The 27,963-nt window shown below is 36.5% G+C and overlaps 1 protein-coding gene across 1 annotated transcript in view; it reads right to left on the bottom strand.

Moving 5' to 3' along the window:
* Positions 1-27,723, bottom strand: part of KCTD8 (potassium channel tetramerization domain containing 8) — a 92,926-nt gene extending 65,203 nt beyond the window's left edge. The window contains exon 1 of the mRNA XM_010006146.1: positions 27,654-27,723. Coding sequence (XP_010004448.1) covers positions 27,654-27,723 — 70 coding nt within the window. The remainder of the gene's footprint in view (positions 1-27,653) is intronic.
* Positions 27,724-27,963: the final 240 nt, after the last annotated feature.

Raw genomic sequence — 27,963 nt, 5'->3', positions numbered from 1 at the left:
ATACTAAAGATTATGATGAAAGTGTCTTGGAAATTGAAGACAAATAGTTGATTTAAAGAGCAGAAACTAGTACCTTTACCAGTGGCTGAGGAATACTGAAAACTAAAGATTTTTGCACAGAACACCACCTTATCTTTATTGCCATATGTTCAAAAAATAAATGCTACCTATGATCTTACTAGCAACATCAAAGCTTTTGAAATTTTTTCAAAGTCTCACATTTTCCATTTGGCTCAAAGACACAGAGGAAGTCACTTCAAAGCCTTTAGGAACATATCACAAGCACAGTTACATATATTAATACAGAAATACCCTTGACCTTGTAACAAAAAGACCAGCTTGCACATTAGAGCAAAGTCCACAGGGACATACACAGGTGGGTCGAATTACAGGTGGACTAAAATACTAGCACCAGCTTATTTCCATCTCACCAGGAGCCTGACACTACATATTAGATGAAAAAGTTGAAAATCTTTAAAAGAAAAATTTGCTTGGCATTTTAAAAGCAACTATCATTTTAGCATATTATGTGGAACTAAAGGCCAGAGGAAAAGATTACTATTCAAAATGCTGCTCTTTTTTTTTTCTTTTTCTTACTCAGATACTCCCTGGCAAAAATGGTGAAAATGTAGATTTTAACCTTTCAGATATCTACTTCGCATAATTTCACTGACTGTAATATTACATTGTCATCTTTCTCTGTGGGGCAGTTGATGATGTTGATTAAACAAATGATATCTTAAGATTACAGGGGTAATGCCATTGGTAGTCCAAGAATTCAATTACAGACATTTCAGAGGGAGAATCTGAAAGATTTCAAAGCTTTAATCTGGTAGGTTAAATATTCCTGGGCAGAGTGTTTGACACATTGTTATTTTCATCATAGAAGTAACCAAAACATTTCAAGTTTTTTTCCATTACATGGAAGCTTGGTTAGACCTTACATTCTGAAATATAACTCAAATATAAATGGCTATGCTAAGTATTTACAATGTATTTCAGAAAAAAAAAAAAAAAAAAAAAAAAAGTTTAAAAACTACTAGTAGTACAATTTACCATTTAATTTCATTTAAAAGCAACAAGAGTACGTCTTGTAAATGGATTTCCATTATACTATTCCCAAATTACTGTGTCTAAATATAATCTATAAATAGGAAGCCAAATCACAAGACACAGATTGGACTTTGTGGTTACAAATCAATGGGTCTGACAGTGCCAATGGTGCCTTCTGTTAGAATAAAATATGGTTCTCAGCCAAAAATTACATATGTGGATATATGTGTGTAACTGCCACTTCAAAACACATTGCATGTTATGGTAAAGCATTGAAAATAAGAGATAAGAATTTTAAAATTCTGGACAGAGATGTGAAAATATTATAAAATAGAACTTGATCAATACTTTATTGTGAAAAGGAATTGAAATAAAACCCTGTGAATTTTAAATCTCATGCTGCTTCCTATTTATTGCAGAGTGCATCTATTCCACACAAAGTTCTGAAGCGCGTGGTCTTATCGATTTTGTGCAGAATTACATGGCAGGAATGGTTTAAATTCACTTTATATCAAAAGCTTAAGGCCAGCAAAAAGTCCAAGTTAGTACTAGGAATGCCTTTTTGCCACTAGAAGAGATAATGAATCCTATTACTAAAACACAGCAGTAAGCCTAATTTTGAAGTCACACGTAAGTTATAAATTTATAATTAGCATTTTTAATTTTACTCCTACCTTGAATATAGTTTCCTAGTGGACTGGTACATAAAAAAATGTAAAGAAGAAACAGCAGGCAACAATCCACTCAATTATACACTCTCAGACTCTGAAAGGGCTGCATAACCTGGGTAAGCCAAAACCACAAGTAATGCAATGCACACATGAAATTCTGCCCTAAGAACACATAGCAAGGATGCAGCAGGAAAAGGGCAGCGTTTCTGGGAAGTATGGAGCAGGGAGATCCCCTAGCTGGCACCTGGCAAGCAGGCAAGAACATATTGTGCGCTCAGCCTGAGCACTCCTGCACTCCTGAAATGAAACCAGCTCGTGCAGAGCCAGCTCCAATGTCTCTGCATCAGTGGCACAACTAACTTTGAGACTGAATAATTCATTCTCAGATAAGCAAGAGTTTACTGTAGCTGGATGAGCTGAGTCCATTTATTAAACATGTCACCTGTAACCGTGGCTACAAGCAGTGAAGAAAAGTCTTCCCTTGACATATGCTTGCTCTTGAACAGGGTTCAAACATTCAGACCTTCAGTGCATTAGCTGCTTATTCAATTTAAATAATTGACTAAAAATTGAAAGAAATTACCAATATATTTGAAAACCAGGATGATTTAGGATCAAATGCTCAATGTAAAGTCATTTAAACCCTAATGTATATAGCTGTATGGCTACCATAGTTAGTAGCAGAATTAAAAATGTAATTAGACTGATACTTCTGTACAAAGAAATAATGCTGCTATTATCTCAGTGGGAGATAACCCTGTCCTTTACCTTGAAATAACTCAGCAAGTTACCTTCCTGATAAACAGTGCAATATTAATATCACAGCTGGGAGTAGTTCTCTGAACACTCACAGCAGGTATCGAATTTGTTGCTCAATTATTGTTGGAAATGTAGCATTCGTTTCTAATGGGTATCTTTAGCTTCAAGTAAGAGGAACAAATAGAGTTCAAGATATAATTAATGTAATTTTATATTAAGCTAAAGGACAAAACAATCCACAGAGCAGGATATATTAAATCACAAAAAGCGTAAATGTTAAAAATTATTCAAGCCACATTTAATAGCATGATGCAAGATTCTTAGTTATCAGTAATACACAAATAAGAATATACAAAATGAAAAGAAAAAACAACAACAACAACAAAAACCCACAAAAACTTGGGGAAACACTTCTGTATGAGTTCAGTTTATGCTGAGATTATAAGTAAAATGTCATTACATATTATGGTCTCAGAGATAACCCACTGTTTTTCAAGCGAGTCCTGTATAATAAACATATCTTTCACAATATTAAGCACATTCTAGATTTTTTAAGTACAATAAACAACACTGTTTTGAATAGAAAAGGGTGTCCACTTCTCACCATCACTGATCCCAACATGACCACTCTACACCTTTTAGTACACAACAGGATGAGAGGTTTTCTTTGTGACAAAGCACATTATTGAGTAATAGACTGAAAACCAAATATAACACAGATGCATAGTAGGCCAGTCTGCTCAATTTCCAGATTATTCCAAATTGTATAACCAAGGAGTTATCTTGGAAAGAAACAACAAACTGTACTTACGATGAGATTTCCATATCTAAACATTTTCAATTAGCAAGCTGTGATAAATGTCGCTAAGTGTTATGTTGTTCTTTTATTTTCAGCCTAGTTTTAACCATAGCTCTTTTTGGCATTCATCATGGCTCCACTTCTCCTTCTGCTAATGCCTGAAGTAAAAGATGAGGGGTTTAGTGCTCCGAAAAACTCAAAACCAGAAAATTACGGTTCCTGAGGAAATAAAAACTGCACTCAGAATTTTAAAACTGCTGATTTTATCTCTGATGATTATGATGATCATGTTGTAAGGAATTTTGTTTTACAGTATTTAGATTTATTTTTAAAAGAATCTTTTACATTGTTTCTAAAGTAGCTTTGGCAATTTCAAAAAGTAAGATTTTATAGCTACAGAGTGGCTCAGCTAGTTATACTCCAAAACAGTCAAAAAGAAACTTCTGAAATCCCAGTCAGCTGCTCTTACCTACAGCTGCTGTTACTTGTACATAAAATAAAGTGAGATTAATCATAACGTCAGCTGTCCTCCCTGTTACAGTATTATCTGCTGATAGAATAAACACACCACAGAAAGTGAAGCTTGTGTATTGTAACACTGATATTTTGCTTCACAACAACAAAAAAACCCAACCTACAGTCAGTCATTTTGTGTTGCTTTTTATAGAATCCTTTCTCCCAGAATTCCTTTTGTTATCTTAGCAGGTCTTGGGATCAGCTATATATAAGATGTCCAAAAATTACTGTTAAAGGCTTCTATTCCCAAATATGTTTCCTATCATTTTCAAAAAATATATACATCTATATGATTTATATTAGTATAAAAATAATGCCAAAAAATCAATGAAGACTGACTGTCGAAGAATCTACACTGTATGACAAACAAGATTGGATTTAAAGCAATATTTGAAAGTATTTGGACTACCCCCCTCAAGTAACCACCAGAACCATATGTCAAAGTTATAATTTATGGAAACGATTTTTTGGGGTTTTTTTGTTTGTTTTTTTTTCAAGACACTTTTGCATTCACTCTGGCCAAACTATCTTGGATCTCTAGACACAGTACCCTGGATGTCTAGGTTGGGAGTGCTGCAGTGTGGTTGCACCATGGTTGCAAAAAGACACAACAGCTTAAAGAAAAAAAGAAAAACAGAACAGAAGAGATAATGAAATATCTCCCAGACAGTAGAAGGTTCAGAGAAGCCAATAAACTAAGATCAGAATATCATAAAAGAATTAAAGTAGGGTGAAATGTAATGGGGTGAAATGTAATACTACTAAGTGAACTGATTGCTGGGCTAATGGCAAAACATTTCTGGGAGATAACAAAGGAAGAGAGAGACATGACTAACTTGATTTGGTAATCTAATGTCTGCATCATATAGCTTTCTGAAAATAATGTTATCCTAAATGTGTAAATGTGTAAATGCCACAGCAATGATAAAATCTCATCAAATGCACTCTTTACATTTTTTTCTTCAGAAAATGTACAGTTAAACAGGATTAGATTCAGAAAATAAAGCCACTAGAAAGATCAGAGGAATGGCAACACTATCAATAATAGTATATGACAAAATATCATCAATGACAATATGATCATCCTAGCATACCAACACATTGTTCTTCATAATGGAACAAGAATACCTGTTTAAACTAAAGCAGTATCAGCATATAAAAAATAATAATAATAAAAAAAATACTCCAATTAAAGCTAAGGCTGGACATTTTAAAGTGGTTTGTAACCAACAAAAGTAGTGAGAGTGGTTTTTAATTGATAGAGATGTATTAATAGAATTATGTATATTTACTTATTAAAGCAAAGGACTGGACCTGAGTGCCTGGAATGTCACTCCCAGGCTTGCACCCTACTTTCCTACAAGCCAAACAGTACAGTTAGAAGTTGCACAGATAGCAATAAAACAGAAAGCTAAAGATGTCTCATTGGATCCCTTGAGAAAGTTTATTTTTATGCTTCATCTTAAGATACAAGATATATTCCTAAATTAAGATTGAGAGAACAAATAATACACCTCATCTAATACTCTGTGATACTTTATTGCTAACTATATTGTTTTCTTTAATGAAAAGTTTGGATAATATTTGGTTTACCTTACCTTTCCCACAAAAGGAGATACAGGATTGTATACAAAAAGAAAAAGAAGACTGATCCTGCAGTAAGAGGAATCAAGGGCTTGTCACTCCATTCCCACCCAGCTGCACTAGAAAGAACCAAGAATCTCTAATCTCTGCAGACCACATTATAATGAGTGTCATTATTTGGATTTTAGCTCACAGGAACAAAATTATTACTGTATCCCATTATTTTACATATAGAATCATCCTTGTTGGAAAGGACCTTGAAGACCATCACGTCCAACCATAACCTAAAACCCCTACCACAACCTATTTTACCCCTTCAGTACTTAAATCATGTTGCCAAGCATTATACCTGTATTTCTTTTAAATACTTCCAGGGTGACTCCACCACCTCCCTGGGCAGCCTGTTCCACTGTCCAAGCACTCTTTCAGTAAAGAAATTCTTTCTAATATCCAATGTAAAAGTCCTGTGGCACAGCTTCAGGCTATTTCCTCTTGTCCTGTCATTATTGACTTGAGAGAAGAGAACAACCCTCACCTCCCTATAACCTCCTTTCACTCAGTTGTAGAGAACAATGAGGTCTCTCCTCAGCCTCCTCTTCCTCAAACTAAACAATCTCAGACTTTTAAGTATGTAAAAAATGCACCAGACTATGACTGATTCCTCATCAGACCTCAGCTGGATCCAATCCTTCATACTCCTCAACAGAACTGGCTTAAGCAATTCTGAATGTGCAGGTTTGGGATCCATTGCTGTATTTCCAGGAATAATGCCAGCTCCACAAGGCATCACTTTTCCAAGATTTCACTCCCAGAGAACAGAATAACAAGGTGTACCTTATTTTGCCAAACACATAACATAGATTGGAAATTTTGTAACACAAAGATATGCAATAGTTAAGGAAAGGAAATAGGATTTCAAACATCGTATGTATATTACCCTGTTTTTCATAAGAGGTCTGTAACAAAATTAAGCTAACGGGTGCAGCTTTCTTCACTAGCATCTTCCATTCAATAAATACAGATGAATAAAACTTTTATGACAATGAGAAGTTAAACTGTCTATACAAACTCCTTTCAAACACTACTGCCTTCATCTGCACATCACACTGATTGCTGTTTCTATTGCCATGACAATTCAGAACCCAGTAAAATGTGAAGCAAAACTCATTATGCCAAACTGATCTTGATTCATCTTGATTCATACCAAACAACAGAACCTCATAACGAAATCAAACTTTGCAAATATTCTATACATGTTGTTATGGGAACCTAACAAGCAGTTCTATTTACTTTTCAGACAGCCCATCTTCATTTGCTAGAATACTGTATTTTAAAGCCCATCAGGAAGACATAAAATCTTTTGTAAGTGGGAAGGAGGAGTGAGGTAACATTTCTGATTTCCACTGCCAAAAACAAGTTCTACCCTTCAGCCAGGGAATGCACAACTACAAGATCAAAGTTCTGACCAGATCCTGCAATATATGCCTAAAGATTTTTGGCAAATAGTTCAAATAAAAATTAATATCATGCCCCTGCTCAAATTATTTTAAATGTAAAGAGAAAGGAGGAAAAATATATGATACATGGTTTGCAAATGGAGGGAAATATGTGATGTGATCTGGAAAGAATAGGGGGAAATTAGGATTTTGTCTTTCTTCATTGTATCACACAAAAATAGGTAGCTGTTTTGAGGGATTTTTCAGTCAACGTCTCTGATACAGGAAATAAATATCATTTAGTACTAAAAGGTATGGATTGAAGCTAATGAAAGAGAGTATTTTAGGGAGGATGTTTCATTTACAAGATTTAATTCAACTGCTACTTTAAATGTCAAATAGTGAAGCAAGTACACTAGGAACCAAGATGATAAAATAATAGGCATGACCATCAAATCCAATAGGAATGCATGTGTTAATATAGTATCCTGGGGTTTGCAATACTAGATAATTAATTAAATCATCGTCAGCCACTTTGAAAATGGAAAAGCTTTCTCTTACCCCTGCTCTTGTTTTCAGTCTCCTATGTCTGCTTTGAATTTTGTCTCCAAAAAGCACCTTGCTCCCTTCCTGCAGACACCAGCTGACTTTGCCTGTGCCAGCCCCAGCAGAAACAGCAGCACTGCAAGCCACCCCATAGATCCAAATGTCAGAGGTGGAGGAGTGGTGGTAACACGTGCGCTGTGCAGCTGACAACACTCAGCATCCCAAACTGCAGACTGTCTGTAATGAGCTTCCAAAGTAAGAAATAAGTAATTTTAATGATGGCAACTGGGTTCTTCGGGACCAGCAGTTTTGGATATTTAAATTAAACTGCCAGATCTGGTTTTGCCTGCTGTCTGTATATGGTGCTGTGATTATGCCAGATAAATATCCTATGCCCGTTGTTGTTGACTTCTAATGAAATGGCATGATTGAGTATGATGTTCCCTCCCCCTCAAACAATTCCTCTTGAATTTTAATCTCTCATGATTCTCATGCCATCTTTGTAGAAAACAGTATTTTCCATAAACACTAACTTTATATTACAATTTCACAGTGAAAATGACAGCGAGGCAATGCTAAAATCACACACCTAAAACTGGAAAAATCAAGTCTACAGAATACAAGATGGGGAATAAAAATAGCAGAAGGACATTCATTTTAGGGTAGACTTTTTATGATTTTAAAAATAAAATAATTTTCAAGTTGAGTAAAATCACCCATTTTCCCTCTAACTTCCTTAGTGACATCTTTAAAGATAAAAAAACACATTACATAATAATGTAGCAATACTAGCATAGAAATTATTGCATTTCTGTTGTATAAGTTATTGCCTCTAACAGTGGGAAGGATATAAATCTACCTCATTAACTTTGCTGATATTAATGTATAGTACATTTACATTAATTGTGGTGAATCTGAAATGAGGCAGAAAGTTCAAAAACTGCAACATACAACAAAATAGACAAAAATATAGACTCTAAAATCTTATTAGCTATTATTTCATATTTTTCCCTTTTTTGTCTGTCTGTCTTAAGAAATAAAAATGCATAAAGCTTTACTACTTGTATGCTCTAAGGGCAACCACAATTTAACACATGTACCAGCCTCTGAATAGTATGTTCTGTCAGTGCTCGGGTCTTCATACCCAGGTGATGTACCTGCTCTCCATCTGAAGGAAACAGGCATTTGCTAAATTAAAAAAAAAGAGAGAGAGATACCTAAATGTGCGTTTCCAGATTACAGGAGAAGCCACAACAAGCACAGAAAATCAGAAGGCCAAACATGTACAGGCATCTGCTTGTACAGGGGGGAAAAAATCACTGGAGGCCTGGGTTGGTGGGAACACAGATATTCAAAGAGGTCCTGCTGCACATCAGGTATTTTATTCAATTTTTTGGAAAAGAGGCTGCATCCCATGAGAATTGTCCTCATACTACACAGCAAGGGATCAGCATATATTGCTGACTAAGCATACTGGCTCTGGGATTAATTTGGTGAAGATAAAATTATATGGTGAAAAATGTTAATTTGGCTGTTGTAGATCCCCCAGCAGAATCTATTCACAGAAGCTCTGCAGACTAGCAGAAGTTTCTCACTCCGCTTGCATCTGAACCTTCTTTCTATCTGACAACTTGGCTTTTCAGCTGGACTGAGGATTTGTGTCTATGGCAGCAACAAAGAGCAGTAAATGGAAGTGACAGATGTTGAGTATGTTGCACAATTTTACTTGTGAAGGCAGTAAAATAAGAAAGTATTAAAGAGTGGAATTACATATTTCAGCTCCTATTTGAAAAGAAATAAAGTGAAAGAAAAAGACAGAAGCATGGCATTTTATAGAGGAAATATCAATCTCTTGTCTCTATTATGCCATTCAATGGACTTGCATGTGACCATAGGAAAGATTAGTTAAGGAAGGGAAACAAGGGAACCAGCAGTTTTCTGTATGTCTGGCAGGATGGAGATAAGAAAACAAAGACAATCGAGACATAACCAAGTTGTTGTCTCTTAGAGGTTTTAACTTTGGTTCTACCAATGAAATAAAATGCAATAGAGTGGACCACGTGTTAAAAACCCCATGAATACACAGTTTTCATTTGCTGGTAGAACAATGCATTTCATTTAGAAACAAATTTATGAGGAAAAAGATTTTTAAAGTAAAAACCAAACCAAACAAACAAAACAAAACCCAAATGTTAAAGGTAATTAGCAAAACAGAAAAAAAGAGCAAGGACAAAACACTGGTGGACATTAACAGTACAGAAAGAAAATTTTAAATGCACACAAAAATCAAAGTGAGAAAAGAAAGATAAAAGACAAACAGTATCACAGTGGAATGGATAATGAATTCATTTATAAGCCTTTGAACAGTAAAATGATGTTAACAAAATTTTAACAGCTGCATAGGTCCAAGTAAGGAAGAAAAAGGCAAAAAATTTGGATGACAACAGAAGTTATTAATTAATACTTTGTAAGTCTATCTACAAGAAAAGCTATTAAAAATTGAATTTATGATAGGATACTTTTCCCATGTCAAATAAATCAGAAGGATATCTTCCAGATGATGGTTGGAATAATTCAAGTGCAAGTCCAATCACTTGACTAAGATGTTATTGGGCAGCATAAAAGCTGCAAAGAGGGATGCTAAGATTAATTTAGCAAGAGTAGCAACTCTGTTGTTCCTGTTGTGCAGTTGACATTTCAGAATCAGAAGGAGGCAAGTAAAATATTGGGGAAGGGGATCAGTAGTACTGCCCGTGAGCAACACTGTCTGAAGAGAACACTTTGAATGTTTCCTTCATGAACGACAGATTAGCAAAGCTGGACAGACTTTACATTTTGTTTGGTTTTGTTTTTCAAAAACACATCCAAAGTAAACCCAAGAAAGTAGTCTGGAAGAGCACATTTCCTTTTGAGGAAACAAAGTCTGAATTATGGGTGTTAACATTTAACAAACAAGGGTAGGCCTTATGCTTACAAAGCCTGATTCTTGAAGGGAAACCTACTTCTTACAATTAAATTGTGGATATGAGTAAAGACAAGTCATCTGGGTGGTTTGAAGCATTCTGTCATTCATTTGTTCTTCAGATTTAATCAAAACTGTCATGCAAACAAGATGAAAATCTATTAGAGTGAGGTGTTCTTGGCTTCCATGAACAAAAAGAAGAGGGTTCTTGTTGCTTCCCAAAGTACTGGGCATGGCTGTTAAAAAAAATTGAAAATGGATACAGAACTACTGATGAGATAATAAAATTTTAATGAGACTCTCCAATTATTTTAAAAATATAGATGTAATGTTCCCTTGCTACTTACATTAAAAGTTTACAAATTACCTTTCTTAATTTTAACTAGAATTTGATCTCCATACTACACAGAAAAGTCTCTGGAAATGCTATTATGTTAATAATACAGAAACTCTAGCACTGGGGTACCCAGTGGACCACTTTATTTCCAAATACTATATATCATCCAGTCTGTGAAACTGTGTGCTCAGGAAGATTGAAACTCTGGAAGAAATTCATTGCTCTCCATATGACTTCCTTTCCTCAGACTTCCCAAAGATTTGTATAAAGGGAAAACCCCAGTGTATCATCTAACCACGAGATGAACAAAAACTACACCAAGACATAAGAACAACCCCTCTGAACCCAACAACAAACCTCTCCAAGCTCAAATTTCTGCATAATATTCTTCATATAAATACTCCTTTTTTTTTCTCAAGGCACCACATACCTTTTTCCTCAAACAACTCTGTCTCACACTTCCTACCGACGTGAAGAAGACTAACTGGACAACAAGTTTCTGTTTTATGAAAACCTTCAAGGAAAGATATTTATATTCAAATATAGAAAGAAAAAAAAATCATTATTGAAAAGTCCATATGTATTTCCCTTGACAACCTAAGCTGGTGATTAGAAAATTCATCTGGGAGGTGGGTGGTCTGCATTCAATCGTTTGTTCTCTCTGATTTAAAGAACTGGCAGCTTCTATCTCCTACATGACTGCCCCAAGCATGAGACTCACCTCTAGGGCCATGTTCCTGACATATCCCAACTCAGCACCATTTGTTGCTTTCTCTAACTAATAAGGAATCACCTAAGTGGTACTATCAAATATAATTTGCATTGCATTTTTATAGCAAGCCATCTGTGTCTTCTGCTCCAGCAGAATTACGTAATACATCAAGCAGAGGATGATCACTTTCTGTGACATGCAAAAAACGCCAGCAAATAACAGCAGCACATTTTGGAAAAAGATTCAGTTTCTGTGAATGTTGTAGTAGAAGATAGGTAGAAAACCCATTGGGCTACCTTCCTTCCAGCAGTGTTAATGAAATTTCAGCTACTATAGCAGATCCAGTAAAAAACAGTGAGAGAAAATTTCCTGTATTTTCATTTGGTTTTATCCAGCTTATTCAGTAAGGGTGTAGCAAAAAAGACAAGAAAACTGAATATAAATAAAGCAGAAGCTGCATGCAGAAAAGTCCCAGTAGACACCAAGTTTAGCTGAATTTTAAGAAAATGTATTCATGGCAGTACTCTTCTCAGCCTTGGGCAAAAACTTTCCTGATTTTAAAATGTTTAGCTCCAGTGAGCAAGATAAAGATACTGCATAAAATTTACTTCCTATTACATATAAATTGGACTGAAATGTGAAACAATTATCTTACTTTTGAGCAAACCCTACAATAAAGAGATTCTTGAGGAATTTTACATAGACAAAGTTATTTCTTTGGCAGTTCTTGACTTCCTGACACATTTTTATTCAAGCTTTTTTTAAACCTTCTTTCTTTCAGCTGTTTTTCATACAATCTGTAATTCCTGTGTCACGCCTCTTTTTTTCCCCTTATTGTTACTTGTCTTTTAAGGTATTTAATTTCTCCTGGTAAGGTTATGTATTTTATTTTAACTGCAGAGTCTATGGATATTTGCTCCATTTCCAGCTCCTCCTTTTAAAATAGGATTAGGTGGAGCACTCGAGACTCAAAAAACAAATGGCAAAGGCGTTGTTCATTCGCATTAATAATCCTGCTGTTATTGTTTCTTTCAGCTGTTTTTCATACAATCTGTAATTCCTGTGTCACGCCTCTTTTTTTCCCCTTATTGTTACTTGTCTTTTAAGGTATTTAATTTCTCCTGGTAAGGTTATGTATTTTATTTTAACTGCAGAGTCTATGGATATTTGCTCCATTTCCAGCTCCTCCTTTTAAAATAGGATTAGGTGGAGCACTCGAGACTCAAAAAACAAATGGCAAAGGCGTTGTTGTTCATTCGCATTAATAATCCTGCGGTTTTAATGACTTCATCCATACATTTCATACATTTCAAGTTGGATCTTAATTTCAAGTTGGATTTCAACTCCAAGCTTCCAGCTGGTAGCTTTCACCTGTTGCTGCCACATTTACACTTTCAGAGCATGTTTGTTTCTAATCATGATCACCCTTCAGTCCTCACTATCAGAGTTTCACCAACATTTCAGTTAGTTAAAATTCTTCAAGTTAGTAAACTCCCAGTCTTTCACCTAACACACAATCCAGGAATGCACTGCAGCTCATAGATGTGTGTGTGTCCTGGCTGTCCTGTACCTCTAACACAACACTATCTAGGTGCACCCCATCATCTCTCAGCTGTCCATCCCCACCTCTCCAGCACCTGGTTTTCTTGGAAAGAGAAGGGAACTGTGTTTTTCTCTCACTGATTTCTCAGTATAGACAACATATGGCTCAGAACTGTGAAGCAATCTGCTCAGAGTCTAGATGCACTCTCAGCTCTAACTCAATGCAGCTTTTCATGTGAAGTTCCTATGAACGCAATGCTTTGGGGACAGCACAGAGAGACAGACGCAGTTCATCTTGCCTAAGGCCAATGCAAGCCTGGTTCAATCAGCTTGAAGAGATTTTCATTTGTACAAAGGATGAGGGGAAATAATTTGCATCTTCCTTTGCCAATCTATATGTGGCTAATCATAATCCAGTCTCTTATCTGCAGTTCTTTGAGCTACGTAAAGAAACATGAAACAGAAGGATCTCTTCCCCTCTGGACAAATTAAATCAATTCCCCTATCATGCAGTAGTGCTAAGGCACTGCCATCTAGTGTGGAAAATCAATATAACAAAGAAAAAGGAAAAAAAGTAAGGGGAGGAAAAAAAGAAAAGGTAAAGTGTATTTGCAACATGGCAGATGAAATTTGATTGCCTTCCATCAAAGAGTTTGAGCACTTACACATCATATTCAGAACATCAGTCATTCTACTTTATGAAAACACACAGAAACCCTCCGTTTTATAGGAAGCTCTCTGACTTGATAGACTTCAATGGCTTCAATTACATTGAACTATGTCATGTCAAACAGGCTCAGCAGAGCCCTTAGCCCCGGTAGCCTCATTTGGAGTAACTCTGTGAACCTAAAACAAAAATTCTAAAGTATTTACTAGCAGGAACCTCTTGGCAGGAAAGACCTTTTTCTCACTTACTTACTTACATATTTTATTGCAAATTTACAATTTCAAGACATTATTCTCTAATTCATATTAAATGGAAAGCATTGCAACAACACTCTACAGGAACAAAATATCCAGAACTTTTGAGTTTTGCATCTGTACTATTTGAAGATCTTCTCTTGGCTTCCAAGAACATCCCTGCCCACACATCCCCCCAAAGGTTTCATTGTTTTGTGTCCTATCCACTTAACTACAATTGTTCAATGAATACACAAAGAATCTAAACTTTCTTCACTTGCCCCAACTTTGTACAGATGAGGTTAAGTGCACATGATCTAAGCCACTGAAACATAGGTATGTTAATTGTACAAAATGTACCTGGTTGTCATAAAGAACAATTATTACAAATATCTTCACTAAAGGGTGGTAAGACACCAGAAGAGGTTGCCCAGAGAACCTGTGGAGGCCCCGTTCCTGGAAGTGTTAAAGGCCAGGTTGGCTGGGGCTTTGAACCACCTGTTTGAGTGGTAGGTGTCTCTGCCCATGCAGAGAGCTTGGAACTAGATGGTCTTTAAGGTCTCTTTCAACTCAAACCACTGATTCTATGATCTTTGAGTTACTTATAATTTCTGTAACTTGTTGTATATTGCCACTGTGCCAGTCAAGGCTTTTAAGTACTCAGGTAACACAGTAGCCTACATCTTTCCAGAACTATAGCAAGGAAGTGTTACATGATATTTGGCTAGTGCATATTCCCTATCATCACAACAAAACCCTTGTTTAGAATACAAGCTGTATCAATCACTCTGAAAATCCATATAGCAAGCTTTTGAATCCTGATAAAAATATGGTCATTTTTGTCTCTGATAATGCTGGGGAAACACTGCTAATCTGGAAAATGAGAGCAAAAAAGAAAATAGAGTTATGAGGCAGTGAAACTATTTTCCTACCCAATAAGGACTGGAACATGACAATCTTAAAAGGGAAGTGTGTGGAGTGAAAATCCTATTGAAAAAGCAGAACTCAGAAAGAATAGACAAAAAGCAGAGTTACTTAAGTATAATCTTCTATACTTGATAACATAATTCTTATGTATTTGATGTAGGATTTAGCGCTACAGAATATTTTTATTGTGGTAACTGTATATACCCTGGATCTTTACACATACATATTAAAACACTGAACTGAATACCAAGACTTCAAAAAGCTTTGAACCAAGATGAAACAAACAGTTCTTAGTTTGGGTAAAATAATTTAGGAATTCTTTTGTATTGCAAGTCATACTGCAAAACAAACAACTTCAACATTCTAAACATTCTAACAATTATCAAGGATCATGGAGGTATATGATTAACTTTTAAGAAATAATGACAATTATATAAAATTCTGAATTATACTGGTACAACCATCTATTTTTTTGGTGCTATAAAACATAAAGTATCTTGCCAAGTATTCAAAGCATCTCAATAATAGTGTAAGGAAAAAAACACTTTTCATAAAGAACCTTATGTTCCTCCCAGGCCACCATAACATGACCCAGTTACAATGTGGAGCCAGGACACCACCATCTACCTAATACATTTTCTTTAAACATTTAGATTGCTAGATATAGATAAATAAATAAATAAATATATATATTCATTATTTATGATGCTTAGAGTTAAGACTATGATATACTAGATTTAAGAAATATTTGGGAAAAGTGTGTTTCTAAATTACTAATGTAGTTCCAATGGTGGTCTTCAAATAAGGGTGGAAAGAGGGCACTGACAAGATAGTGATTCACATGTTCATAAATAATACCAGGTTTTAACTTTAAAAATATAAAGCAATTATCTGGCCCTCAAGGTTGTGAAGAAAAGCTTATGACATAGACACAGAAGTCTCAAAATTATGAGAGTGTCCAAGCAAATAACTGAGTGGCTAAGCTCCATGATCCACTGCTTCTAGGTCACCACACTATCTTAGAAGGAGGAGAAGGTGGTTGCTGTTCCCCCGGATATCCTCCTCCCCTCTCTAGGGAAGCCATCTTCATCACTCTCCCAGAAGCAAAATACAGTCAAGGCACTGGGTTTTGAATAAAATGTTACATAAATTTTGTGTCATCTTTAATGTGGATATAAAGGGACAAACTAGTTAACAACACCAAGACATTGAAACCTTCTATAAGTAGATGTAGGTGAGCTGATAAGAAGCATATCAGTACCAATCTGCCCGATCCCTCCATCACCATGGAATACATTGTACCTTAACAACACATGCCCAGCCCAGGAGAATAACTTTAGAGGAGAAAACATATTACCAAGCATAGCTGACATAATTTCATTGACATCAAAAGTGTTTTGAAAATCTACAACTGACATAAGACGTGTCACAAGAACTTTTTATTATGCTTCTTCTCTATATTTATATATTTATCTATTAGGTGTCAATCAGTGCAAGCAATACTTCTGTTTTAGTTCATTGTTGTATCAAAATTTTTAACAGCAAAAAGAGTCTCCAGACACATCACTTCAGCAAACTTTTCAGTAATATGAGGGAAGCAAGAGAAATATTTTTGTATAATACTAGTTACTAGTGCCTCATTTTCCATTCTTACATCAAAATTTCAAATAGAAAAAAAACACAACAATTTAATATATTTAATGTTTAAATATCCTAATAATTAATTATCTTGCTATTATGTTATGTTTTGATTCAGCAAAGAATTACTAAAATGTAATTCAGCATTGTTCATGTTTGCTTTATGATTTATTTTTCTAAGTTTTCCAGGCTACAGAAAAAATCTTGTTCAGCATTTTTGCAGTTGCTATGTAAATTGATTCAAGCTATGCTAGGGGAAAAATACAGAGCCTGAAAAGCTCAAAGCAAAAGAAATACATCACATTAAAGAAACTCAACATTGATGAAAAATATCCAAATGGGGGAAAATCCAAAGAAATCCAAGGTGGTCTGACACTTTTGTGACAGATAGCACCTGGAGAATCTATCTAAAGACTGACAATGAAAATTGTTAGTTTCAAGCAATAGCGATCTGCTAATTTTTTGAGATTTCTTTCTTCAGGCAACATGTGATCAACAACCACAGTGCTATCCAAAAATGGTTTTGAACATGTTCTCAGATACTTTCTTATCTGTGGCCTATTTAACATTCCATAGTTTTGAATCTAGGCCAGGAAGTCTTGTAAGAAACTTCCTCCAGATGCATTTGTTTCAATTCTTACTACAAGTAGGACACAAAAGCAAGTAAAAAGAGAACATAAAGATAAGGCTTTGAAGCTTGTGATTTTCAGAATAATCAGAATTTATAGCTCTATAGCATCTACTTCATTTACCTGCAGCAGATTACTCTTCCTTTCCTGAGAAGTGAGTTCAAATAGCCAATGCCAAGCTAAATCACATCAAGGAAAAGACTCACAGGATAATTTAGGAGGTCTCTAATCCAATCTCCTGCTCAAAAGCACGGTGAGCTATGAGGTCAGACCAGGTTATCAGAGCTTGATCCAGATGAGTCATGAAAATCTCCAAGGATGCACAACATGCACCGCATCACTGCACAACCTGTTCTAATGCTGACTGCCTTAATGGGGGAAATGTTTTCCCTTTTATCTAGGAACTTGAAAATCTCTTAGGAAGCTTGAAAGCTGAGAGTGTTATACAGCTACCACATGTAACACTTAATAGTCTTAATTTACTGATCCACAGTCTAATACCACATAACTTCTTGAAGTTCTCTGAACCAGCAGGTTTGTCCAGTAACTTGCAATATTCTTGCAATATGACTGGTTACAGTGAATAGCTTTTACCACTATTGCTTTCACTGTTATAAACTGATTTAACTGAGCAAATTAATGACTGCGAGCTAACCACTGCTAGAAATCAAGGTGAACTTTGGCAAAATGTCAATTTCTGTATTGCTAAGTCTCCAATATAACCACAGGATAGGGAAGATAAGAAAAAAGTGGAGTTTATTGCCAGTCACAGAGATGATAAGAAGAACTAAATTTTTCAAATGAGCAGCCTAAATTTAAAATCGTCCATCCCTGCTATTTGCCTGGTACTCAAAATGCAGATGGAAATTCTCACTGAACTCGGCTGGATTTTCTGGAAATATACTCAAGATTGCAAGCATTGATTTGGAGGTCAGTATCAGACTCATATTACTTTCATATGTGATTTGGTATATGGTTCATTAAAAATAATAACGTTTTACTAGTAACCTCACTATCAATGACAGAGCATAACCCTGATTCCAAAAACATGTATTAAAATAGTTTTTAGAAAAATAGTGCATGTTGTCTAACTTCAGAATATTTTTACTGTTTTCAAAAAATGCAGCTAAGCAAACCCTTGAGCTCCTTCATATCTTATATGCATCATAAGCATGACAGTATAGAAAGGCTTGCATACAGTTACATTATTAATATTAATTCTGTTTATTTATGTAGTATAAAAGGCAAATACAATTTTTTTTTTCTGTGTATTTTTTTCCAGGTTACCAATTGCTTAGAAGAGGTGCTTGTTTCCCTCCATGTTTTACAATCAATGGTAAAGAATATTTAGATTAACTTTATTAAACTGAAGATTACTATTAAATTTACACTTTTTTTAGGACGGCCACAGAAGCACAAATGGTGTGCCATGCCACTGAATAAACATTAGTTAGATGCTACTCTTGCCTTACTGGTGCCTTTGACCAATAACACCTTGCTTTTCCTGTATAATGATAGCTCAATGAGCTATTTCTCACATATTTTTTGTTACACAAAAATTTATGAAACTGTGAGAGAACCCACCCTGAATCATTGCCCTGGTATTTTAAGGCCCTGACACTGACCTGTGATTATGGCGCCTGGGCCAGAGGTCCTGGGAGGACACAGCTTTTGGCTTATTGGCAGACATGGCCACTGCAGTACGAGGCCCTGAGGGGGCACTGCTGGGCTATAGTGGCCCTGGCCCACCCCCGGTGCGCCCAACACCCTGCCCAGGCCACCATTGCAGCCCCTGGGGCTGGCACTCCCCAAGCCCCCAAGGCTTCAGCTCCCCACAGCCATGCCTGGCCCCCAGCCCACCCAAAGGCACCGGTGAGGCCTGCACAGGTTTTTGGCATGGATGAAGTATGTTCGGGCTTCATCATAAATCCATGTTGTACCCCTCAAACCAGAAAAGCAAAACAACCTTCTAAAGACATGGTCTCACACAGACCATGCAGCTTTTATTCATTGCATCCACAGCAACAGGATTTAGGAAGAAAGCCCTGCCAGAAGTCAGTCGCCAGGGATCTGATTAGACAGATAGCGTTTAACCTAATCTCCTCTACTGTGAGTGCTTTCTTCTTCCTGTAATTAAATGTGATCACAGATGCAATTATTTAGGGACATAATTCCCTCAATTTAGACACCAAACTATTTCAGCTGCAGGTGGAAAAGGCAAAGACCAAAAGGATTAAAGGAATAAAAATGTGAGTGTTGTTATGACTGGAGATTATACTATGAGGCAGCTAAAAGTCATAGAAGATATAAACTTCACAGATTATGAGGTAAAATTTAAAAAATGTCAACAGTCATCAAAAACATCACACACTGAGTAACTGAAACATTTCTGAAAAATCTGTTATTTCTATCTTAAAGAATTACAGGATTATTTTGAAGCCAAAAGTTATCACTATCGGTTACTCCGGATGAATTTTGGGGAGTGGTAACACAAACACATAGACTTTGTTTGTCTGTATCTGTAACATTTAGAAATGTTATATTCATTTATTACATCCCTAGAGCCAAACAAACAGCATGAAGAAATTCCATAGGAAAAATAAAATTATCAGAAATTTATGTTTGTGAGCTATGACAACATTCAAAGAAATAAATATGCACATCTTTCTCATGGACAGCTAACAGAGAAATTTGAAGTCTGCAAGTACTGGGCAAGTAAAAATTACAAGCAGGACAGCAAATCACAGTGGTCTTAGTTCTATTGCTTACATAATTTTGGTTTACTCTTTTTAATATGCAGCTTATCCACACATACAGATGCTCACAGCTCCTGCTCCAAAGAAGGGGTACTTTGAATGGGTAAGTCATTCAGAAAGGCAGTGGGATTTGATGACAAAATTTTGGAAGTAAGAAAGGACAGACAACCTTACTTGAATAATGGTCCCCTTCTATCTTGTATCATAAATAGCTGATTTGTTCTGTTGTTTTCCCCCCCTTAGATCCATGTAGCTGCAGCAATATTGATCACATTTTTATAAAGCTGTATATTGGTATTTTTAGAAGGACAGAACGAGTGATCTTGATATTTCCAAGCACTGCAAAGAGGCAAAAATAGGTGGAAAGGCAAGAATAGCCATACCTCTGCTTTGTTTCAGATCAGCTCAAAAATCACAGTAGGCAATAACAACAGAAATAGTAACAGCTGTCTGAAGAGAACAATAGTGAGAAGTGACTGGCTATAAATGGATGACTGTGAGAAGAAAGGGAAAGAAAATGTTTTTATTAAGAAAAACTAACAGAAAGTGTTGTTTATTTTCAGTCTTTCTCCACTGTATTATCTACACATTACACTGATTAAATTGTTGGCACTCTGTTTTACTGACTTATTTTATCTGCCTCCTAACCCATTTGTAGTTGATTTTCGTATTTTGTATTAATGAGTTTCAATGAGAATTGAAGAACCTTGGATTAAGAAGCAAAAGAGTTAGGTAATACTTCTGTACACACAAAATAAACAATTGACATTGCTGTTGAAGTTTTGCAGGTATGGTGGTTTTAATGGGGATGTGAGTAACAGACAGACAAAAAATGTAGTTTAATTAAACTGTTAGTAAAAAGTTATGGAAGTAACTGTTTTGAAGACAATTTATATAATCATATATATATGCAATTCTAGGCCTTTTTTCTTCCTATCATTTAACAAATAGAAGCAGCTTCAAGATACCTGGGATATATAGAAAATATTCACGGATAAAAAGCCTTTCGAATGATAGTACACTTTTAATAATTTGTGTGGAACACACTGACATAGTTGTAATCCTTACAGGAACCTACAAACCTGTATGTTCAGTAAAGTAATTTTGCTGTTAACTTAAACTGCAGGAGGCTGTTTACAACAAAGTGTGACAAAAGTCCCTGAGCACCAACTCATCTTTCTTTGGGAATATTTGTTAATACTACTGAAGGCTAAAACCCAGTAAGGATGAAAGATAAAAGATAAAAATGCATCTGAAGGTTATTATCGTTAACTTATATACAAAATAAAATAAACTGATTTAAGTCCCAAATCACATCTTTGTGCTAATGCAAAGAGCCTATTTCTGTATGTATTATGTATAACCTGACTGAACATATGCCACATGAAGTCCTGGAATATTTAATTTCATGAATAAAAATTGATAAGACTCCTGTCTTCAGTTTCTCAATCCTCTCCTTGTCCCTGAAACAGAACATTTAGCATATCTACTTGGATGCAATGGTTATGGTTGCCCTGTATACTTGCACTAGTGTTGTCTATGGACACTGTCTATGGACAACACCTTTTCAAAGTATTGTAGTATTCCCCTCAAAAGGAAGTACCATTAGGTTTTCTTCTATAATGATTTCTAGGTTTTTTATTCAGTAAGTGCATGTCATTGGAACAGAAAACAGGTCAGGGACAGGGAGCACAACAGGAGCAGGACAGAGCAAGCCCGAGGTGTGCACAGCCCCAAGGCGATGGCAGCCAGCCTGAGGCAGTGGCAGTCCCCCGGAGGCAGCAGCCCCTGTCTCTGCAACTCCTTTGCTCAGAGCCCCTGCCATAGGCTTCAGGCATATGGAGAGCAATGAGAAAGGGAACAACTATATTTTGACCTCGCTACTCTCAGATGCAAAGCGTAGAAGGAATCATTGCACCAGCTGCAACTGAGAGCAGTCCTGACGCTGCTTATGGCCAGGCAGGCCCCATAGAACAAAGAATGGGTAAACACACTGCTCCCTGTCTTTGACTCCTGTTTGGAGCAACTTTGAGAAAAGCAGTATCAAGATAGAAATTATTCCATAAAGAAGAAATAATATTTGCATAAACATTTATAAAGCCTTGCATTCACCTCATTGCTAGAAACATGAGACTCTCATTATCACCACTGTGATATTTACATATGTGTGGTGAAGTCCTGAAAATATTTAGTGATGAGATTATATAAATGGAAAGACACTTTGCAGCAAGAGGCACTCTTTAATTTAATTATGTCTTCAGAAGCTAAACTGTCAAAATGTAACAGACATGACAAGTTTTGTTACCACAATCTGATAAAATGTAACCAAAAGGGAATGGCATAACTTTCTACAAGTGCCATGAAAATTATAAAAATCACTGCTTGCCTCTCACCAGGATAATGTGTACTAGAAACAGTTATGAAGCCAAATAATCACTCATGTACTTTGAATTTCACTTTTATGTGAAAGACTACCCCAAGACTATTTGCTGCTTCAGTTAGTTCCTATTTATATGATAAATCCCATTTAGACCAAATAAAAAAAATAAACAAATTCACAGGATAATCCTGAATTTATATGAGGCAAAAGCCAAATATGCAATGGCCATTATTGGTTTAAAAATAAAAATACAAAAAAAAAAAAAGGCAAAAAACTTACAAAACATTTAAAGAAAAGCTGAGAATGATAATTTCATTTTAGACATGGCATTTTTTCTCTAACATTTAGTCAATACATGAATTCAAAGTACAGTATAAATTACCTCTTCTCAAAAAGAACATGCAGTTTTATCAAGCTGGAGTGAACAACCTCCCTGGGAAATCCATCATGAAGCATTTGATTTGCTAAAGCAAAATGAAATTTGCCCGGTAATGTTTTTTAAGGATTTTCCACTGGACTTCCAGTGGCTCAATTTATAAAAGAGCCATGATTTGAGAGTGCCATTAGTTTCCCACCTGCTTTAAGAGAGAAAGGTCTTGTAAGCAGAAATGAAATAAAATCATACTTGAATATAAAAATAGCATGTGCTTTCCAGGTTAGGATGTTAGCTGGCATAGTCACTCCAGCTTTTTTCAACAATTACACCATGCCAAACAGTCACCAACCAAATAACATCTATGGCATGGAAAAAGCCTTACAAACATGACCATGGTCAACTTAACTCTGTCACATCATATGTGACTGGCAATTAAGTAATCCAAAACTGGAGAAAGAAAATCTGAGCAGAAATCCAGAGCATGGCCATGCTATTCACTCCTTCTGCAGTGACACCAAGGATCTGCGTCATTGCTGAGACAACCTAGGACTGGCTGCAAGCTACACAGGGCACCACACCAGTCTTGTACAGCCCAGGACTCCAGAGTCACGAGATGGGTGCACATCACCTTACATGCTTTCCTTCTTTGCCTATCAAGTCATCTGGCTCACCAAAGATCTCATCCTTAAAGTAGAAACACATGCAAACATGACTGACTTCTGGTTGCTTAGTTCAGGCAATGCTGAGGTTCAGCTGGAACCAGAAGAGAGCCTTTCTTCTGCCACTTCTCTCTTCATGCCTGTAGTGTATTACTTCTTACATCTGTGAAAGCTGCCTGAGAGTCTCATTTCTCGAGAACTACTTTTAAATGTGGAACTGTGGCAGAAAGAGAATAATATGGGAATCTATGAAATCTCCCTTGGTGCAATGCTTAGTGAATTTTTGTTTGTCACACAAATCCTCATCACGGTATAATAAATGTGGCATTCGCTGAAAACCAGCAGTGATAGACCAGTCATATCGTACTGAGAAAGCAAATATATTGCAAAATGTATTTTTTTTAGCAGTAATGTTTTAATTTTTAATCATGTGCCTGGCACAATGTTATATGGGAAACTTTTGTACACATAAATTCTGTGCTTGAACAGAAGATAAGTAGAAGTTCATGCTGACAATAAAGAAAAAATAAAATACTATTTGCTCATCCTACTGTGGAAAAGTAAATATTTCTCTGCAACTACTATCATAAATCCTTGAAAATGTATGAAGTGATCTAACACCAAGAGCACTTTTCCTGCAAACTATTACAGATCCAGCAAAGTCAGCTTCTGCAACACTGTCGCTTTGTTCCCAGGTAATCCACTCCAGGTAGAATATCCTGAAGTTTTATGTCTGTTTTCCAAAGTCACAGGACTGCCTTCAGAAACTCTCTTTAAAAGGTTTTGCTCAATAGTCCTACCAGAAACCACATTCCTGGATCTCAATACTGTCAGAAAACTGAAACTTTTCTACATTATGCTTGTGCCACTGATACAATGTCTGCCTGTACCACCAAAAATTTGTACTCAGATCTTTGAGGCTCTGGTTCAGGCCAAAGTTAATTGTCCAACTTTACCTTAATGTGACACATTGAAGCAATACCCTTATTTTACTTTTGTCTTGGTCTTCTTTCTGTCCTCAGTCTAGCACATTTCAAATTAAAAAATTAAAAAACAGCAGATACACTGCACAAAGGCAAAAACTCCACCAAGCAAGCAGTGATGGAAGTTTAGCAAGGTCACAGAAACCACTTGCAACATGGCTCTCCCGCCTCTCTGCCCTCAGAAGTTTGGAGTTATCTGCTGACCCACCATCCCTCTCCTATCCCAGTGGGATGTGTAACTGGAGTTATCATTCATAGAGCAACACCTCAAATTGTTTTACATACATGTTTGTTCCCCATCTTTCAAGTTACCACGTTCTGTTTCCTTCTCCTTTCTATTGCAGAGACACAAATATTGGTTGGGTTTTTTTGGTGGTGGTAGTGAGGTTTTGGGGAGGTTCAGTGGTGTGGTTTTGTTTGGGTTTGGGGGTTTTGCCTTAGTTTTTTTCAAAATACCATGTTTTTTCCTAAAAGTTAATTGCTTCCAACTTAGTCCCCACTGATTATGAAATTATTATCACTTGTTTATGACAATTTCCACAGCAATCAATATAATCTCAGAGAGCTGTGATTTCAAGTGGAAAATAAGCACCGTAAATTCATTAAAATGTCACCTGTTACAAAAAAAAAACTAACAAAACAAAACAAAAACCCAAGGAAAGATGAATTGTCCCATGTGAAACAGAAGTGTCAAAAAAGAATACTCTCAATACCAGTAAATCAGATTGCATAGCAGATGTTAAATATAAAATCCATTAAGACCAATTAGACTCTACAGAAGAAAAAAAAACAACAGTAATAGCACACAGGGGCAACAAAATAGTACTGAGAAAAAAAAGCTTAAAAATGTAAATTGTACCCTTTCCTCACAAGAGATCCTCTAACAGGTCTGCTATGTTGCCTGCAGCCATGTGCAGCAAAGTTACCTGGCTTTCAGTCTGCTGTCTTCAGCTAGAAGCAACTTTTGTGAAGGCCATCACCTATTGCACATCAACAGGTATTACTCAGTGGTCCTCTATGACAGCTTGAAACTAAGAAGCAAAAGAGCTTGAGCCTCCTTCCCAAACTGCATATGCATTTCATGTCATTCACTGACCTAAGTCATCTTCATCTATGCTAAGGTGAGAACTTCAATAGCATCGAGCCAAGTTATCATCGGGGGGGAAAGAAAGGAAAAAGTTTCTGGTACATTCTGGTAGAGCCTTTTCACCACCACACAAAAATTTGCTCCTTTTATTGACCATTAAGAGGCAGGATTTGTAAAGGACACATGGAATAGATCTGTGAGCACTTTTCTGAACTAAGCCACCAATGCAAGGTATGAGATAAATTCTGGCAATGTAGTAGTTGTGTAGACAAATTAAGCTGTCACTGAGTAAGTGAGTGATAGCTTGCATGACACTGGGGGCAAAGAACCTAATGTTTTTAACAGGCATTAAGTATACTAAGAAGGAAAGTCTGTCTCTGTACTTGTCAGGACGTGTTGCCAAAGACTTAAACGTTATTTCCTGGTAAGCACTTTCACACGATCTCTGGTTCTTCAATCAGAATTAGTCTGCAACAACTAATTCACGTTGTAGATACCAATCCATAAATTAATTAAATGTATGTGTAGTATCCAACATATATTTAATCTGCTGGAATGCTGAAGAATAAAAAGTAATTTCCATTTAAAAGAAAAAGTTATAGATGGTAATTTCAACTCAGAACACCTACTGAAGTTTGAGAGATACTAGAAACAGATTTGAAATCTGTTCCACAAACCACAAATTAAATCTTGCTTTGAGCAACAAATGCAAATGCAGCTAGGGCTCTTTCCAGTGGAACATAAAACTAGGTTCCTTCTTTGCTAGCACCAAATTAAGTCTCAGGTGCCAGCCAAACCCAGAATAAGGACCCCAGAGTGTTTTGTCTTGATATTTTTGTCTGTAAGTCACAGTCCAGGGTTGGTCATTCTCCATGAGAGCTCTTGAAACCAGCAACCTCCCAACCAAAACTGCCTCATTTCTGTGGTTAACAGGGACACGCGGCAAGGAATAAACTGAAAAGTGACTGCTCTTCTCTTTGGATATTAAGCTCTGTTTGTGAGTGTGGAAAGAATATGATCCTGGCTAATGCTCTTGGAAAGCTTAATAGTCTATAACCCTGACCACTCTTCTCATTCCTCATACAGAGAACTAAGGCTTCCAAGGTTTGCTTGCCCTTCAGTGGATTCTTGTGCAGCAGTCCAGCAAAGCAACAAGTACCCAATCCATCCAGAGGAAATAATAACAATAATAATAATAATATCATCAAGAATCTTCATCAATTGGACATTTAGTCAATTTAAAAAAACCAAACAACAAAACAACCAACCAAAAAAACCCAAAGCAAGTCTAAAGCAAAGAACTTCAGGCATAACAAAAAGGTTGCTAAATGCATAACAAGCAACCAAAATTAAAGTATGCTCCCCATCTTTTCAGCCTACTTTTATCTCAGCCATTTTTTTCACTCAGAAGTAAAAAAGACAAAGCATTAAGCAAATGTTATTAAGCAAATAAACATTAAGCAAATAAATTTTCAGTTAACTGTACCACTTTAAGTAATTAACTTGTTTATTTTTCACAACATCATAGGGAGGAAGACTAGAAACCAAAACAAAAATCATGATATACAACACTCAATTCATTCCTGGCGTTATTCCATGTAAATCAGTGGTATTACACCAGGGATTAATTTGGAACACTGATCTGAATTAGAGCACTGTTCCATACAGCAACCTCATCATAACACACAAAAAAACAACCCAAACATTGTGAGCATCACCAATGCACATAATTATGCACCTACTAATATATTTCTGAGCAAACAGGCTATTTCAGTGTATTGATAATAACAATAAGGAATTTCTACTATTTTGAAAATCAGTACGTCCATTTTTCTCAGAAAGGAGATTTAATGATCATGTAAATACTTCACAACGCCCAGAAGAATCTAAAGCTCCACTATAGCCAAATTTTTACACACCTTAATGAAGTATGACTGGTGATAGGTTATTAAATGAATCTTTAAAAACTGTTTTAATATAGTTTTGAAGATTGATATTAAGTACTTAAGTCTGCTCAGCAGAGTGGTCACCATCTAGAACTAATTAATTTCTCCTCCCAGTAGAAAACCATCCACATTTCCCTCTATTAAATACCATGCACAGGTTCAGTTTCGCACGCAAAACAGGTTGCTTCTGTTCAGCTGCCCAACTGGTGAAGTTAGAGGCAGCATCTCTCACCTCCCCTCAGCGGCAGGCAGATGCTCCACCCAAGCATCCCTCCTGCACTCGGGGCGCGTGAGACCACACAGAGGCAGAAGACAGATGTGAGTGGAGAACACTTCCTCTTCCACAGGCTTACTCGACTCTCAAACACATCTGTAATGTTTAAGGCTGCCTCTGCCTTTCAAAGACAAATCTGTGCCGGAGGCTGGAGTTCTCCGTCCAGTTGTGGCTTCATTACCCGAAACCACTGCCCAGCCTGTGCCCTCCACAGCACTCCGTACGTCGCCAGACTGAAACTCATTCATCATCACTCGATTTTCCTATTTGCGAGTGATCTGAAACCTCTAGGGCTACCCACAGACAACTAGCGGAGTTGCTTAGGATCTGTGTACTGGCTACAGAGTGACTTATTTTCTTTTTTCCAATTTTTATCCCTTGGAACTAGACTCTTTCTTGCTCCTCGGGAAGTTGGCCGTGTCCTCCCTCGCTGCCCCTTCCCTCACGGAGACCGTGCCCAGGCGCAGTGCGCTCACTAGGGAAGGAGACGC

The sequence above is a fragment of the Chaetura pelagica genome, unplaced genomic scaffold, assembly GCF_000747805.2.
Source record: "Chaetura pelagica isolate M959 unplaced genomic scaffold, ChaPel_1.0 scaffold189, whole genome shotgun sequence".
NCBI classification, from domain to species: domain Eukaryota; kingdom Metazoa; phylum Chordata; class Aves; order Apodiformes; family Apodidae; genus Chaetura; species Chaetura pelagica.
This window is presented reverse-complemented; position numbering and strand designations above follow the sequence as displayed.